This window comes from Tinamus guttatus, unplaced genomic scaffold, assembly GCF_059628265.1.
Source record: "Tinamus guttatus ecotype Peru unplaced genomic scaffold, ASM5962826v1 Tinamus_guttatus_pri_ptg000131l, whole genome shotgun sequence".
NCBI lineage: Eukaryota > Metazoa > Chordata > Aves > Tinamiformes > Tinamidae > Tinamus > Tinamus guttatus.
The window spans coordinates 568,705-586,461 of record NW_028288665.1 but is presented as its reverse complement, the minus strand read 5'-3'; the positions used below and the strand labels follow the sequence as shown (position 1 = coordinate 586,461).

Here is a 17,757-nt window from a genome sequence, read left to right as displayed (position 1 = left end):
CAGATCATAAGATTTCAGGCTGTTGCATTATTTGCAAATTGGGAATGATCCCTACCAGTCTCTTAAGAGTGAATAAAATGCTTGATTGCTTTAAATGATTCCAGTGATTTCATTTCCACCATTCTCCTGTTAATGAATTAGCCCTGTTTTTTTCTCTTTTATTGAGTGATAGGCCCTGAAGGTGACCCCTACTGTTCTTCATCAGATAAAAATGTTTCTTTTTTGAAATCTCCAAACAGAAATGCTTTTTGTGTACCTTAAAATTGATTATGTTAGAGTAATATTTGTTTCCAATGGTACATATTAGCTTGATTGCCAGTTGACATTTTTAGTAGTACTTTTTTTATTAATTTTTGTTGCTTAAGTGTATTCAGTCTCAAAAGTAATTGACCTAAATGAGCAGGCAATGTACAAGCAAGTGAGGAGGAGACTCAAAAATTACTTTTGTCAGGAGTACTAATCTTAAAGTACACAGGAAGAGTACTTCAGTTATTTCTGTGCACCACAGAAGTTATACAAGTTTTATGTTCTTGATTTTTTTTTTAACTTCTATTTCTGACACCATGAGGCCCTCTCATTGCTTTTTAGCTAACTGAAGCTTCAATCACCTTTGCATTGTTGAACTAAAGCTTTGCATCGTTTTGGTAACTAATTGTACCAGACACAACAGATAAAATGCAGTATCATTAAGGTTTTGGGTTAGATATGGTTAGGTGGCAGAAATATTTTTAAAATGCAGTTTGCAATAATTTCCAAATTAAAGCTTCTTTAAATGCTATTTGTATTATAAGTGTATATATAAGTAGCATTTACATCTCAACATTTCTAAGCATACTTCTTCCTAAAATCTTCTAAACTGAATACTTTTTACCCTCTATATGCTGTCTCGATAGTATAATTTCTTATCACATGAATCCAGTGGCCTGAATTTGTTCACTGTGTCTGTTACTTTCAGAGCTAATGTTACATAGTCATTCCTGACACTCACTTTATTCCTTATAAGCCTATGCCTTCCTTGAAAATAAAGTAGGGGAGTCTCAATTCTGCCTGCTGGGCATCATTCTAAAGAACTTGGTGTTTCTGGTCTGGCTAATTATTTCCCTAGTAGAATAACTAGGGAATAGTGAATTCCCTAGTATTTTGGTATGTTTGGAAAATTGATCTTAGTTAGTGCTATAGCCCTTTGTAAGATACACTAGAACATGAGAACCCTGACCTACTTTTTTGAATGAAGTGAATTCTCATTGATTTAAGTAACCTAAAGCAGGGTGTGTTCGACTACAATGGATGTGTGGGTGTATAAATATTTAATTTACATTTTTATTTCACTAGGTATTTTTCAGTGTTTCTGTGGGTTAAGATTACTCAGGTGATATTTTCAATTTACTGAGGATGTTTATTGTATTAAGATGATCAGAGAATAGTTTGACTCCTTTGAAAGTCATTGTTTAAAGAAATAAGATCACAAGAATTTGTAATGAACGGAGCAGCCAGGGAATCACTGATAATTCTTCTTCTAGGTGAAAGATAAGAGGGTGATGCTGGACTTTCAGAAGTGCTCACAAAGCTCTGAGTTGTTTGCATTTAAAGTGCTACATCTGTAAGAGTTTTCCATGTGGACACCTGCTTTAAGCGGTGTGTGCATGCTGTGTTATCTCACAGCAGGATGTGCAGTTTTGCAGTTACATTCTATTCCTTACCTTGCTTCCACTGAATTTATAAAGCTATTAGATGATAAGTAAGCTCGTAAGTAAGAATTTGAGATCTTGTCTTTCCATTTATGTCCTGTAAAATAGCAAACAAACTAAAAAATTTGGGAGGATTCTGCCACTACAGGCATATATTAAGTTCTGGTAACGTTTGCTGCAGCATTGTGTCCAAAGGGAAGGTTTCCTTTTCTTTAGTAAAAAAGGTTTATAAAGAAAGTGAAATGATTATGAAATGATAGAAACATCTTTGAGTTTGTAAGCACTCCAGATTTTGAAATTAGCTGTTTTAATTGCACATGAGGACATGAGCTATTTTCATTTCTGAAATGTAAAAGAGACAGGAGGAGACAATACAGATATTTCCATGCCAGATGCTTTAGCAGAAACACGCAGTTAAGATAGTTATAAACAGAGCTCTCATCTACTGGCTGCCTTATTTTGCTGATTCATAGCGCTCTTTTGGTGTGCAAAAAATGTTGGGGTATAGAAAATCAGAAATATGTATTCGATGCTATTTGGAATGCTTGAAGTGACTGCGTTTGGCTCCAGTTAAGATGTCCCCTTTCAGTGCAAGATGGAATTTTCTTGAAGTAACATACAGTGGTGTGTTACATGATTTGTAAATCTTTCTGGATCACCTAGATGGTCAGAGGAATGGATATCAGAGGAGTGATGTGATTCCTGCATTACATGAATTTAAAGACTTAGAGGACTTTAAGCATTATCTGTACCTTTACAGGAAGGTCTAGTTTGCAAGGCTGGCCTGCCAGCACTTTATCTTCAGTCTTTACTTCCTTCTTGCTCTTACTTTTCCTTCTGGATTTATTTTTGTTTCTCAGTGATATCCAGAAAGATCTTTCTCCTAGCATCCATCGCTTATCCTCAGTGAAAAAGGCAGGTGAAAAGTCAAAGGGGAAAGGGAAGGTATAATAGGAAATTTATATTTGCCTTCTAACTATTCATGTAAGTTGTGGTTGTATGAGTTACTCTGTGGGGCCAGTTATATTGGAGACAATTTACTTTACCTGCAATCTCCAGAAGTATATATTCCCACCAAAAATCCCAGTGATTCAAAAGACCTATCATTTTTCTCAAGAGTACTTTGAGGCAATATAATTTTAATATGCTTTGGAAAGCATTGTACATCTTGCTAATAAAAAATAGTGTAAAAGGAGTATTGCAGACTAAAATATATATATATATATATATTTTTAATCAGTATGCCTTTTTCTCTGCCCCCAAGGCTCAAATCCTACTTTTAGATGGGTTCTCACAAAATCTTCATGTTAACAAGACTTTGATTTCATTGCCGTTGGTTGTTGTGAACCATGAAATACAATCGCCTATTTCTATTTCACCTTCAGGCATGGTATGAAGAAAGGGGTTTATCTTCATGTTTCCTGTTCAGAAGGGGCCTAGAATTGCTTCTCTAATGCCTCCTTGTCTTCATATGGGGTTGCTTCCATGTTATTTTTGCCTTTTGTTTTTCTGGCTCAGTGGTACTTGTATTTATTTTTTAATGAGAGAGAGAAAGTGTGTATATTATTAATCTCTTCCTTTCTTCTGAAAGCTGCTAACTGTGCAAAGGGAAAGCGTATTCTTATTTATATAGGGAGTCAAAGTTGTTTTCACTAGCTTAAAATTAAGTAGCTAAACTAAATTAAGCATATAGTTGGAGGCAGAGTAATGGGTTAGATTGATTATAGACTTAGTACAGGACTCGCTTTAGTCCTAGGTAGATATTTAGCTGTCTACATTGTGGGCTTCAAGAGGCTTCATGTGCAGCATAGGTAGGGGCTCTGTATGTGTTGTTTTTGTTTTTTTTTCTTTTAAAAGTAATGGGAAGAACTGTCTCATCAATGAACTAGTAAAGTGCATGATTTTTTTGTGGACCAAGACTGTAAAGTCTGGACACATTTCATTGATAGCACATCTCCTTCTTAAGTTCAGTATATTCTGCAGGTGATTTTTGGACTCCTAACTTCACAGATCAGGAGATATCTGTGAGCTTTTTTTTTTTTTTTTTTTCTCCTCTGCCAGTTTATGGATAAATAAAAAATATTTATTTCCATACAAGGGATGGAAGAAACAGAATACTTTGTAACAGATTTTTTTCATATTTCTAGAACTGCTTAACTATACTTCTGGGAAATATACAGATTTTTTTTTTTTTAAGCAAGCTGTTTTCCCAGTGTCTTTTCAAGTCATAATTTGCTTTCTATTTCAAATGTAATATTATTATGTTATTACCAAAACAGATGACACATAAGATTTAGGATCAAAATTTCAGAACTTAAAAGTTTTTATTTGCATAACTTAATTTAAAAGCATCGTACATAGTGCAGATGCAGAACATATTTAAATAAGCAAGTTTTAAAGAAGTATCTGTTATTAAAGGTGTTACGATATTCCACAAGTGGTGATGGATGATTCATGTTGTCTCTAGCATAAAGAACCATCAGCCTTTGGATATGAATTGGTATGTCAATATTTGGAAATACAGATCCTTAAACTACACGTCTTTGCTGTAATCTAGTAGTACTGTTTAAGATGTTTTAAATTTCTCAGAGCAACATTATCTTAAAGTTGTATCAAATATTCTTTTCCAATTTCTTTTGTGAATGTCAATTTTATATAGATGTTGTAGTGACTTAAAGGGTCAATTAAAAGTATTTTTATGGATTTTGAGTGGAAGGATTCTGTGTTTTTAGACAAAAACAGTGAATATCGTTGTCATTTACTGTACTACCATCTTGTTTGTTAATCAGTATGAATGCAGTCACAGCGGATGCTTTTTCTTCTCTTTTGAAGACAAGCGGCTCAAGACCTCCTAATTTTAGTAGCAACCACCGTAGATTTTTTACCTCTTTCTTTCATAAGATGTTTCCTCAGTGCGGTTTTAAGTCAGGCTGTGGAAAAGATGCATTTCCTGGGATTGTTATTTTGTCAAATACTATGCCATTGTTCAAATATAAGGAATGCTACTTGAAAGAATTTAAGAATTTTGTAATTATGTTTGGAATACATGGACAAAGGAAAAATATATTAGGTTATGAATCTACAAATGATAGATATTATGAAATAACTTCTTCCTCTGGTAAAAAGGGAGAAACTACCTTTGAAGGAGAATGGAGGGAGAAGCAGGATGGGAAATCAAGATTCACAGGAAGTTAGAACTTCCTGTGAATGAAGTTCTGTAGTGTGAATATACTTCTCTACTGTAAATCACACTATAGCTTATTTCCTGGTGAAGCACGCACATTTTTTCAGAAACCTGTGTTGGATGACAAAAGCAGGATATTCACTGAAAATGTGGAGGTAAATGTATTCTCTCATTTCTTTCAGAATATTTTGTCCTGCTTATAAAATGATTGTTTCAGACTTGATACAGTTTTGCCCATTCATGATTCAAAAATATATACAGAGGAGTATCACCTGTTAGGGAGCAGGAGTTAGTATAACATATATGTATAGTGAAACAGGGCATGTGGTAGGTGACTTGAGCAGGAAGCATATTTTGGTCCATGATTCATGAGTAAAATCATTTTTCTGGAGAACTGATAGTTGGGCCATTGCATTGCAGATTTTCCCATGTGTATTTTCAATAACTTTTTTTTTAATGGCTCCGTTGATGAAAAAAACGAAAATTCTTAAGTCTAAACCACAATTTTATCCTGTTCTTGTTTCTCAGCAACTCAAAATATTTAATCAATGCTTGCATTTTTACAGGAATAACATGAGCAGGTGAAAACTTGAGTTACCAATTCAGAATACTTTAAAGGCATCAGATTTTTTACACTGATTATTAGAAATGATGTTTTGAAACGTGCCTGTTATTATTATATAACTGGGAAAATTATAACGTTGCAGCTCACAGTTGGCTTCCTAGTATGTTTGCCCTTAGCAAAGTGGCAAAGGCTGTAAGATGAAAAAGGCAAGAAACAAAAAAAGTATTCAGCTCTCAAGCATTGCTGATATCAGATGAGATGGAGCCTTGTGAGGGATGCGCTGTGTACTTTCCCTGTGTTTCTTCTAGCTTGCAGATATGTGATCTAAGAAAAAATGCGCAAAATTAAACTCTAAATTGCAGAAATTGTAATAGCCTATGTAAGTTAACAATTAGGAATGAAAAAATAATATATCTTCATGCAGCAGTGCTGCCGGGACTAAAGCAACATAACTGTGCTGTTTAAATTGTGATCTGCTTTCCAGATGCTTATCTCAAGAAGAGCACACTATAATTAATACATTCTTAGAACTTTGCTACTTTGACTAGTTAAGTTGATAATCTTTGAATATATTAATGGAATAACAACTGTTTGCACTATTGCCAAATAATATTTGACCAGTTTAAGAACAGCTCAGATATCAGAGAGAAGCATGTGTGAAATGATTCCAAAGATAATTTTAGAATTAACTTGCTCACCTATTGTTTTTAATACTTTTTTTCTTTCTCATAATAGCTCTTGGCTTTCCTGACTTAGTATGTGTTATTGACTTTTTGCTTTTTGAAAATGATTTCTGTATTCTTCTTTCTAAGATGTTCTCTGTGTTTTTTTATCCAGCACTTCTATCCAAACAGTAAAAAAAAAGATCCAATCTATAGCTATATGAGTACATTTTAATTTTATTTATAGTACTGTTGCACTGAAAATTTGGAGTGCAATTAACTGGGCTTGCTATGTATGAGAGACTTAAATTGGTGAACCACAGAGGGAAAGAGTGTTTTGTAAGGAAAAAGCCATCATTCTGCCTTATCTAAGCAATTACCCTGATTCTTCTTTAGTCACTAAATTTGTCATAAATCACTACTCTGCAACCGTGGGAAATGGAATATTTCTTTTCATTCTTGACAAGAGAGAAAAGGTTTCTCACTTTTATTTCCTGTCCATTCAAAACTGCTGCACTTCTGCGTGTAGCATGTGGCCTTATTTAATGGGAAAAGGATACTGTTGATGTTGACTGACCTCTTAGATCTTTATTAATTGAGAATTACAGGGTGTTTGTTGCTTTCTGTAGTCTAAAATCTTCTCCTCTGAGGAATGCCCTGTCTGTCTCTGTTGTCTTTATCATGTTTTTGAAAATGTCAATTTTTTGTCTTTCAGTGTTGTCCGAAGAGTTTTACATAGAATCAGTGAAAATAAATCACTGATTATTATTCATTGTGCTATTAACTGGCAATGTTCTCCTAAGAAACAGATGTTTTTTACCTCAAACTCTAAGAAATCTTTATTTTTCACAACAGCATTTCTAGAATTGTGTGGATTGATATAAATACATAATACTTGCATAGTTTTATATGTTTGTTAATAGATGGTAGCCTAATTTCCAAGTAGTTACTTTAAAACACTTTCCTGCAGAGTTATTTTAGAACGCTTTTCTCAAGTGCTTGATTTAGATAAGCGATTTTACACAATTAGTAATAGTAGTTTTGAAAACTGACATTCAAATTCTTTAATTTTGATCTTCTAATGATGGTTACATTATATACAGTATCTTATGTAGTTTTAGCTGTAGTATTTCTCATAATTCCTTTTTTTCTGTATTCTGTTTTTTTCCAACAGGAAGGAACTTGAGACCTTCAAAGGTAAATTCTATTTTAAATTTTCTACCAGAATATTTAGAAGAGTTATAGTAATTAAGGGAAATTAGTAAGAATCTGTTACAGTTCTACATTTGATAGTGATCATTTTATATCAAACCCAGCAGCCTATTTCTTTCAGTTCACCTGTTCTTGCTACTGATTTCTTTGGAAGAGTCATAAGTGTGGGAAGAACACAGATGGTACCATCGTTTCAGATAGGTTTCAGAGAATCTTTATCTAATTTAAGTCTTTCCCTCAGTGTTCATTTTTAGAAGTTAGAAACTTCATGGCTCTGACTAGTTACTGTCTTTTCTAACACGAATGACTTTTGATGTGTGTCGCAGACTGTTATTTGTTAGACTTTTGTCTGGCTGTTTCTGGGAAATTTTCATGGTGTTATGTTATATTAGACATGAAATTTTTGAAGCTGAACTTGTTGGATATGGCTTACAAGATGCATATATGTGTGTTTGTGTCTATGTCTTAAATAATATGCAATAGCTAGGAATTCTGTCGAGTTTTATTGCTTTGTCATTGTAGTGTGTAGATGGAACACACCTATTACCATTTTCAGTAAATCATGAATTCAGGCTTACTTCACTTACTTATATTTGATCAGCTTGAGGATTGCAATTATCTTTTGCTTTGAATACGCTTTGCAAGTAGTATTTATTTATGAGAGGAAAATCAAATCCATTGACTACTGCCAATTAATTGTCTCTTGGAATTGAAAGAAGGGCTGGAAATTTCTATCAACTGCCTTTTCAGTTCTTTATCTTATCTCTCACCCTTATATAATGCTAAAAAGGAAAATAACAAAGCTAATATTAACAGACAAGCAAAACAGATTACGTAAAATGTCACTTTATCTGTAGCTTACCAAAACAAATCCTTTTCTCATCGATTTGACAGCTTTCAACACAGACTACCTCAATGGAAAAACAAAAATAATGCTAAATTCATTCTGTTCCATGGCAAGACAGTAGCTTTGTAACCAAGCACCTGATGCATGTGAAAGAAGTGAACCCCTGGTTTTTGTTTATATTGAATAGGGTTTTTAAGTGATCTTGTGAAAGTCAGGAGGATGATTTCTGAAGTTATTTCTCTCTTTGTAGATGTCGGAAGTATTACCAAGGCAATTAATGCTGGGGCTATGTTTTTGACTTGAATTTGATAGCCAGCTACAGCTACATAACTGGCTCTGTAATGGATATAGTTGTATACAGATCTCCAATACAAGTCATAAATGCTTATCTTGAGTATTTGAACTAGTTTTACAAAATGTAATGAAATAATATAAAGCTGTTATGATAGTATAATCACAACCAAGAGGAGGTTTTTAGTGTTGCAAAGAGATAACAAGAAGAAAGCTAAAGTCTTTTCTGAAAAGGTCCAACAGCAATTTGTTGCTGATACAGGTGTTATGACAGGGAAAGACTGGGTTAGAGGATATTCTAGGTCTGATTTTAAATTAACTGATAAGTTACCAGCATAACACAGTCATTAAAAAGCACATACTTCTGATAGTACATTACCTACTATATTTTAAGGTTGAGATGAGGGAATATTAGTACTATTAGGTAAAGGATTGGTATTATCTTATCTGAAACACTGCGTATGATTCTGGTTTGCTATATTCAAGAAAGGTTGGGTCCAGCTGGAATAGGCTAACTAAGGAATGATGGGGTAGTGGGTTGTCTTTTCATTTTATATTGTGTATTTTATACACTAAAAACTTGACTAATTCACTCTTGCCTGGTCTGGAAAGTTTGTAGTTTGTAAAATACCCAAAGAAGGAACCAGGAAAGGAGAAATGCTTGAAGTAAGGAGCAGGAGAGAAGAAAGCGATACCTGGTACAAGCCATATATGAGGACATTTAAAATGAATTTTAGAATAATGGTCTCAGTTATCAGAACCTGGAGCTTGAGAGATTTGTGAGGAAGATAACACGAAGTGACTTGCTTCCGTTAATAAGGGAGTGGATTCTCTCAAGGTAGATCTCTTTCAGTCATGTGAAAAAAAAATCAATTTTTAAATTTTTTTAAAAAAGAATGATAGAATGGAAAAGAATAGCAACATAGCAGAATGTTATAGAAAAGCTGGAAAAATATATGATAACTGGAATGGAATTCTGTTAAATATCAGAGTCTACTGAACCTGAGTTTTGACACTTGAAAGGAAAGGAATCTGATGCACTGAGCTTGAAGAGAGAAGGCTGGAGAGGTTTGTTAAACTCCACTCCCCTTCGCTCATCAAACAAAAAGAATGAATATGAAAGCAGTTTGTTTAACTGATGTGAGTCCTGACTGCTCAGATCCAATCTGGAAGGAATGTTTCTTTTGGGGAGGGTTTTGTTCCTCTTACCCTTATATACACTTGCATCTTTCAATACCCAGTACCTGTTGTATGTTAACATCTGTTTTCGTGAAAAAGAATAGAAATGCCATTTTTTTGATAATAGTAACTTTTTATCTGTTAATATCCATAATGCTAAACATTTGGTCCTCCAGATTAAGGATGATAGGTGTTTTATAGCAAAATATGTATTGCAAATATAAATATATCACCTGCAGCTGCAGAAATTAAAGTATCTATAAAAACAGCTATTACATACTTTGTTAGAGTGGCAGAGAGTGAATTGCATGCATGTTTTTCAGTGTCTAAATTTAAGTTACATGCATCATTGGTATGTTTTTCAGGACAGAAAGTTTTACTGGAATTTAGAAATTGAATGATGTAGTCAGAGGGTCAAAATACTACAGCACCAGAAGCCTCAATTCGGTGAGGTATCCCAACAAATTCACAAAAAAATGCAGAGAAATATATACTAGTAGTGTATTGGCATAGGCCATGACAATTAAGACCTAGTTCCACAGGGCACATGGACAGTCCCTCAGATCTATTTTAAAACTATACCTCTCTAGAGCTATATGTGAGTATGTATAAATATAAACACACACAGATGTAGAACCACTGTAAATCCATGAATCTTCAAATGTAGACCTTAATAAACAGCTTGAAATGCCCTTAAGCTTATAATATTTAATAAAGACTTGATTTAAGAATAATAAAAAACCCACTTTCACATAACCAAGATAGAGAATTATTTCTTATTTCATTAGCTTTTATCTTTGGATATTAGAATTTATTTCAGAGGACACTTGTGTAAGCATATGTTTGTTTTTAGTGCTTGATGGATTGTTCCTCTTCAGTGAGTTTAAAAGGGTATATATCATTTTCATTTTTATAGAGGAGAGATCAGATATTTAATGGAAATATGTGTTGCCTTTCAGTCATGGGTTTGGGTTGGAAATAGGTAAAATGGTCCATCTTCTCTCATCTTCTCTTGATGCTTGCAAACTAGCGCAGTGATGACTGTCCTATGCAGCCAGGCCTATGTTGTAAAATAACTTATATTGCTCGGGCTGCCTCAGATTTTTTCACAATTGAAAACCTTTTGCATGGTAGAGTTTAAAATTGTTTCTAACTGTTCTTTTTATTTAAACATTTAGGATGAAATCTCTGAAATATGTTTCTGAAAACTAAAGCAGTATAAGCTTTTCAGAAATCAGCAATATGGAGCACTTTTGGACAATGAAAGGTGACAGAAACTTTTGTCAGGGCAAATAAGCGGGTAGCTTTAGCTCCTGAGTCATGCATATTTCTAAGCTTTAAGAGGATTAGTTTAATTCTTGCTCAGGGAAACTGGTCACATGACCATTTTCAGCACTTCTATTTACACTGCAAAAATGCATGTTTCCACCTTTTCGATTCAAAGACTGCTCCCAAACAAGTCCTAGTAATTTTTAAAGCTTTTTCAAAATATTTTTTTTTCTTACTGAGAAAGAGGTTGGTGAAGAAAGAAATGTTATCTCTTTTTTTTCCCTCCTAGGATAGATAAGTCACTGGGCCACTTCTGAAATACAGATATTTTGTCACTTTTCTTCATAATACTAAAATACTTCTGTTCAACTTCCAGTTTCCCAGCCCTTCTATGAGTAGCTAAAGCATATTGGTATCTGAACTTTAATTTTCTGGGTTTTACCATTCCCTTCTCCAACAGTATGCTATATTTGGAGCAGTCTGTTGCCTCAATTCATTCTTTGTCTTGTTGTGTTCTGATGGCTGCCAAAATTAACAACTTTTTTTTTCCTCTTTTATAATATCTTTCAGATGCATGGGCAATGTAAATGTTTACTGCTCATGACTGACACGAGTCTGTCACCTTACGAACACTGACCACGTTTTGATTTCAATGTGCAGAATTTTTATTGACAAAATGAAAGATAATGAAACTTAAATTAGTAAAACTCGTGATAAATTGTATTTATATTTATATCAGGTAATAATAAGGTTTCTAACTTAATGTCTTATTTTGTGATTTCACATTTCAGTTACTCATTTGAAGTCTGTATGTGGGGGCATCTTTGGTTGTTGGGTGCCTTATCTAGAACGTGCTGTATCAGCTAGGCAATCTCTCTGCCCCTCATGCTGCTTGAGCATTTCTTGGTGGTTTGAAAATATAATTAGGTAATCACTATTGGACATTTCAATATTTTAACCTTCCTGCAGAGATGTAAAAAAGATAACTCTTATTTTGACATACCAGAAACCAGTAAACAATTGATTAATTCTTTTACCAAAAAACTAAAATGGTGTTAAAATGTCAAGGATACTCAGGTTTCACGTTTTTTTTTTTTCTCATTAATTAACCTAAGTTGAAAATATTCTGGTAGATATCTAGCTAATTCTGCATGTTACCAGCTTATTTCCCATCCCATGAAGCCTACAGGAGAAGAACCTCACAAACTTGAGTGCTTTTGTTTTGTCTGCAGCAAGAATGGACCAGGGCTTCTCTTGAGAGCTGCTGCTCTCCTGACAATGGTGTGAGTTGAAACTTGGTCACTTACAGACAACCCTTGGGTGAAAGGCAAATGAGTTTATCTGCTTAAGCCTTTCATTAGAGTGTAATAGGATAAGACAGATGGATAAGAATAACAATAAAGGATGTCTACAGCTACATGATTGGAGTTTTCATTCTGTGTGGTTTTGCATCTTGCATCTGGAGGGCATTTCTATAAACTTTCTAGATCTGAATTCTCGCTGCTTGTAAGTTCTCCCCTTATATTTTGCCATCCTTGAAGTGGACAGGGGCTTCAGCCTTAGCCTTTCCTTAGAAAGGTTCCATTAGATAGAGGAATTTAAGGAAGGTTCTTGGTCTTTCAGTGATTCCGTCGTGCTTGGTAGAGCCCAGTCCTTACCCAGCGGGCAGGATATCAGCAGCCCTGTGATGTGCGAGTGCGTGGGGTGGATGCTGCTGTTTGTTGGCTTGCGATCTCCTTGCCTGAGTAGGGTGCAGCATTTTACATTATGGCTGTCGCATGAAAATAGTGAGAGTTAATATAATTCACAGAACTCTAATGTTTTAGATGTTTCTGAAACCTTGTCTTTAAAATGTTTTTGTTCTAATTCCTCTGGGAGAGAGGGAAGGAGGAGGGGTTAACTTTGCTTCATTAATCTGTATTTTTAGAGAATCGTATTTTCCTATATAGCACTGTTGTGCTCATTTGTCCTGTCTAATGCTGCTTGCATTCTCAGGGAGCTAGTTTGTTCTCCCAAGCAAATGTAACTTTGATTTTTTTCCCAGTCATTGCATTTATTTGCCTTTCTTTTTATCCTTGTCTCTGACTTCTTAGTGTTAAGTGAAAAGCCCTTCTAAGAGGCCAGCTGTATCGCAACAAAATTAAGATGAAAACTGCAGCTGAAAATAGGATGGTTCACGGATCTACACATGCAACCCAAGTTGGCAGAATTTGGCCCTGTGTTGGAGTTAGCCTTGCAGAATCCTGTTTTTGTAAGGAGCGGAGGAGGCTAATATAACAATAGAGATTTTCGATGCCTATCATCAGGGTGAGGGGCTAATTGTGGAGATAATAGAAACATTTCATGGGAACGTAAGTCCTGTCATACTCAGTTTATGTAGAAAACAAGACATTTAAAGGTGTAATATTTTAATTGTCCACAGTGCTTATATAACTGATTTGGAAAACAATAGAAACCCTTTTGTGCCTGGAACTCTGACTTGAATACATTCTTTAATTAGTGCAGTCCAAACTGAAGTCAAGATTACCTTTCTTTTTGCTTTTTCTAATCTTTCCCATAAATATTTTTATTGGCAGCCCTGAGATAAAACTGAGTTTCACAGGCCCATTCATTCCCACTAATTTTTCCTTTGTTGATGATGATTTGAGAAATATTTGTGTAATTCCATTTTGCCCGTAATCTGCATTTTGAAAATTATCATCAAGAAGCTTTTTAAAATGCGGTATTTTAAATAAAAAGGGAGGCAATTGTTATGGCTGTCATGTTTTCTGGCAGCACTGGGTATCCTAGTCCTCTTAACCAGAAGAAGTAATGCACGCCAGGATTCCAGATTCTGAGCAGGCTTTTACAATTTTTGAAGTGCAAATGCAATATTGTTTAACTGTAGCATTGCCAAAGCCAAAGATTCAAAGTGATGATAAGCTGTTTCTGTATATAAAAATGCATAAGCATTATCTGAAATTTTAATGAAAATGCCGTCTGGTAGCCTGAATATATGATAAAAAAAGATTCAGTTTTCAGTAGGGAAGACTGCTTTTAATTTAATTAAAAATCACATTTAACATTTTGAATATTTTATGTGTGAAGCAAGAATAGTATGTAATTTATGGGGTATCTGAGCTAAGCCATTTGAAGGAAAACCGCTCTGAGGGGAGAGCCTTACAGACATTGCCTAATGAAAAGAAAAATTCAGGACCCCTCCTTACATCTGCCTTGTTTCGGAATGATGTTCTAGGCATTTCACGGCTGTATCAAATAAAAGCGTGCCACGAGTGCACGGCCCCTCGTTAGAACCCCCCGGCATGCTCGTCTCCCGTGAGCACCCCTTTAAGTCCCTGCAGGTGGTAGCTTCCCAAATCCATGCGTGCGCCGGGGTAGAGCCCCGCGGGCGGCAGCTCGCGCGCGGCCCTTGGTGAGGCAGGTCCCGATGCTCGCGCATCTGCGCGCGGGCGGCCCGCCGAGCAGCGCCCAGCGCTGCGCCGCTCCCTCGCCCAGGCGGCCTTCCCGCCGCCGCCTTTGTTCTGCAGCGGCCGAGATGCTCGCAGCGCCCTGGTAGCCGCCGCGTCCCCCGGGCCGCCCTGCGTCTCGCGCTGCTCGCCGCTTGCCTGCTGCCATGTCGTCGCCGGGAGCCGCTGACGGCGCTCAGAAGAATTCGCGTAGGTGCAACTTGGGTCTGTTCTTTTGGGCTCCGCTTCCTTTGCCCTCCTCGAGGAACGTGGGGTTAGAGGAGTTAGCTCGTTTCTTGAATTGCCGTCACTGCCTCATCTGTAAAAGGCGTGCTGCGAATATCAACTCGATTTAGTAAATTAGCAAGAAATAGTGTGACCTGACATCTAATTTTGTCAGAGCTATTGTTTGTCGCTTTGCGTTATTGCCAGTTCAACGTTAGCTGAATTGAGCCTGGGCAAATAGGAGCTAGCAAAAGAGCACAAATACACAAATAGTTACCTTGCTAACTAAAATTCAAGTGGACTTCTGAATAGGGATATGTCGTGTTAGAGGATGAGAGAGACTTATTATCTGAGTGCTAAACTGAGTGCTAAAAATGCAGTGAATTCTTTAGGGTAGATGCAGTGATGCAAATTCTTAGCTTCCCTCAGTTAAAACATATTTTAAAGTGAAGCAATGTCTAAATTAATATGAGCACATTGTGTCATACAAAGAAACATTTTAAATAGTGTCATAACATTTTAATGCAGTTATTCTGTAAGGAAGTGATGCTTAGAATTGCATATTAATTGATATCGAAATAAGATGTAGATTTCTATTCTTGTTCTTTTTATACATTGCTTCATACAATCACTGAAATAGTTTTTTCTTGTTACCATTCATATGTGTGTTTTTTTTCTTCCACATGATATCTAGGAATAAAAGGTAACAGTAAATTGTACTGTTATGTTGTATTAATCACCTGTTGGAGCATGCTTTTATCAGGGCCCTACGTATGAGTTGTAATTTTCTCCATGAAATTTGATATTCATGTTGACTAAATCGTTTATAGTAATAAAGTACTTCATATAAAATACTTTGTTTTAATGAGCCCCTCTAGTGTGGGAAAACTCTTTACATTTGTATTGACTGCAAATAATTTATTTATCAAAATTGCTTTTTCCTGTGACATAAATTTACCCATTTAGTAAGCAGCTGTTTACTTAAAGACTGCAAAATAAATTATCTGTGCTGCTAAATGTGGTGTGACTGCTTTGCATTCAGGAGTGTCTGTTTAGGAAAGACTGTATGCTACAGGTATAATCCATTTTTGAATCCTCCTCCTACATCTTGGTAGAAGTTGTCTTTTTTGTTTGTTTGCTTATTTTGTCAAATCGTAATAGAAGTATGATGAAGTGTTGCGGGCTTGGAGGAGACAGTCTGTGATTTTTGTTTATTTATTTATTTATCTGTTTTTGTAATCAGAGATTCTGGACTGTAGAATAGCATAGAATATATAGAATCATAGAATAGAATAGAATATGTCTATCTGGAGAAAAAGCCTGAAACTAAATTACACTTCAGTAAGGATTAAAGTACAGAATTCCAACGTGTTTCTGGATTGCCTTTAGTATATCAACCCTCCGACCACTGCTGAGAAGAGATAGCAGGAAGTAGCAGCTTTAGGATCAGCATTAATTTTGGGAAAGGTTAGCTTCTCTACCTGTGGTAACCAGGATTATTCACACGGTGTTTTTCTCACATTTTCTTGACAAGCCTGGTGGCAAAAAAAGGTAATGCAGAAGTGAGCATGGCTTGCTATATTTTTACCATTATCTAGTTGATCCCCAACTATGTAGGCTGAGGTTAATGAGAAATGAGGAAATACTTGTCCACATACTTTTAGAAAAATTGCTTCTCTGTAAGATTTCTGGGCCACTGAAAGAGATAGGGCCATAGGTTCTTGTCACCTGTGAATGCATCTTGGTGCAAGTAAATTTTCATTTTGATATATTCTGTACTATTCTATTTTTATACTGATAGTAATCTTTCTTTTGACTTGCTTGTTCTAGGTTAGTGTGTGTGTTGGAAATGTCAATGCAGGTGGAAAAATCCTGTCCATTTGGTGCATAACCAAACAGATGCAACAGATTATGTGCTTATTTGTGTAATGACACATGGTACCATTTACAGTGGTACAGTAAAAATAATGTTATTCTAGTTCTTACGATGTCTGGAAGTTGTAGAGTGGTTTAAAAATTGCAGTAGAAATAATTTATTCCTTCTGCAGAGCAAGGCCTTAAATAAAGCCCGATCCAGCATTTCACCGCAGTCTATTAATGAACTGTTCTGATCAGTTGTTAATTATGCAGATTGGAAGGGCAGCAGGATGAGGTGTTTTTTGGGATGCAGGAGAATTCCAATTGTTTCTCTACTCCTGTTCAGTAAATAGGGCAAGAATATGGATATTCTGGTGAACAACCCTGACTGTTTTATTTACACGTTATGTATGTGTGCAGTCTGAAACGATGAATGATGAAAATCAAGGCATTAGAGCTGAAAATGCGCACAAGCATCACTGTTTAATATTATGTTTAGTGTGACATTCTTTCATTATTTATTTTCTTTTTACTAAACAGGTGAAAGATTATTCTTTAGTAAAATGGTATTGAATAATTAAATCGAACAATATTGAAAATAAAAAAAATGAAATAGTGAGCTATTTAAAAAGTCAGTAAAAAATTTAATATATATGTAATGTTTCTAAATGGTATATTATTATTAGAGTGTGTAAGTTAAAACTAGAAGAGGTTAAGAGGCAGTTTTGACTAACTGAGCTCATTGTTTCATTTTTAATCACTTGGATTACTCTGTGGATTAAGCCGAAATGAAAATTGTGTGGAAGTGTCACTCCGCCCTTCTTCCTTTCATGTAGCATCCAGATAATGCTATTCTGACACTGCATAAATGAAACTTGATCAAAATGTGTCTCACGGTGTGCCTGTGTCTCATTTTAAATAGAAATGGTGTCACATATATAATATATTTCACATACAAGCACACATATATTCTTTTTCTGGCTTAATTAGAGGATTATGTAACCATGCTGGACCTAGTGCACAAATATTTCCTTGGGCTGGAGAGGGTTTTAACTTGCATCATAATCTTATTAGAAATTCTCATAGATTTCTCTCTTCTCTGGTTATCAAATATTAACGAGAGAAAAAACACACTTAATGGGGAAGCCAACTAAAAATACACAAGGTTGTTTTCACAGCATAGCTTGTGCATTTCTGTAGGGAGCAAATGGCATTGGTAGCACTTGATAAGCTTCTATTTTGTGGATGTCTAGCCATTTATGAACTGCAATTCTTAAGACTGAATGTGATTTAACTGTTGAAAAATCAGTCTAAGCATGAGCAGAGCATGAG

At 35.4% G+C, this 17,757-nt stretch overlaps 1 protein-coding gene across 1 annotated transcript in view; it reads left to right on the top strand.

Annotated features, from left to right (window-relative positions):
- Nucleotides 1-17,757, top strand: part of DTNBP1 (dystrobrevin binding protein 1) — a 60,438-nt gene that overhangs the window by 18,391 nt on the left and 24,290 nt on the right. Inside the window, exon 7 of the mRNA XM_088521750.1 lies at nt 7,274-7,296. Within this exon, the coding sequence (XP_088377876.1) occupies nt 7,274-7,296 (23 nt within the window). The remainder of the gene's footprint in view (nt 1-7,273; nt 7,297-17,757) is intronic.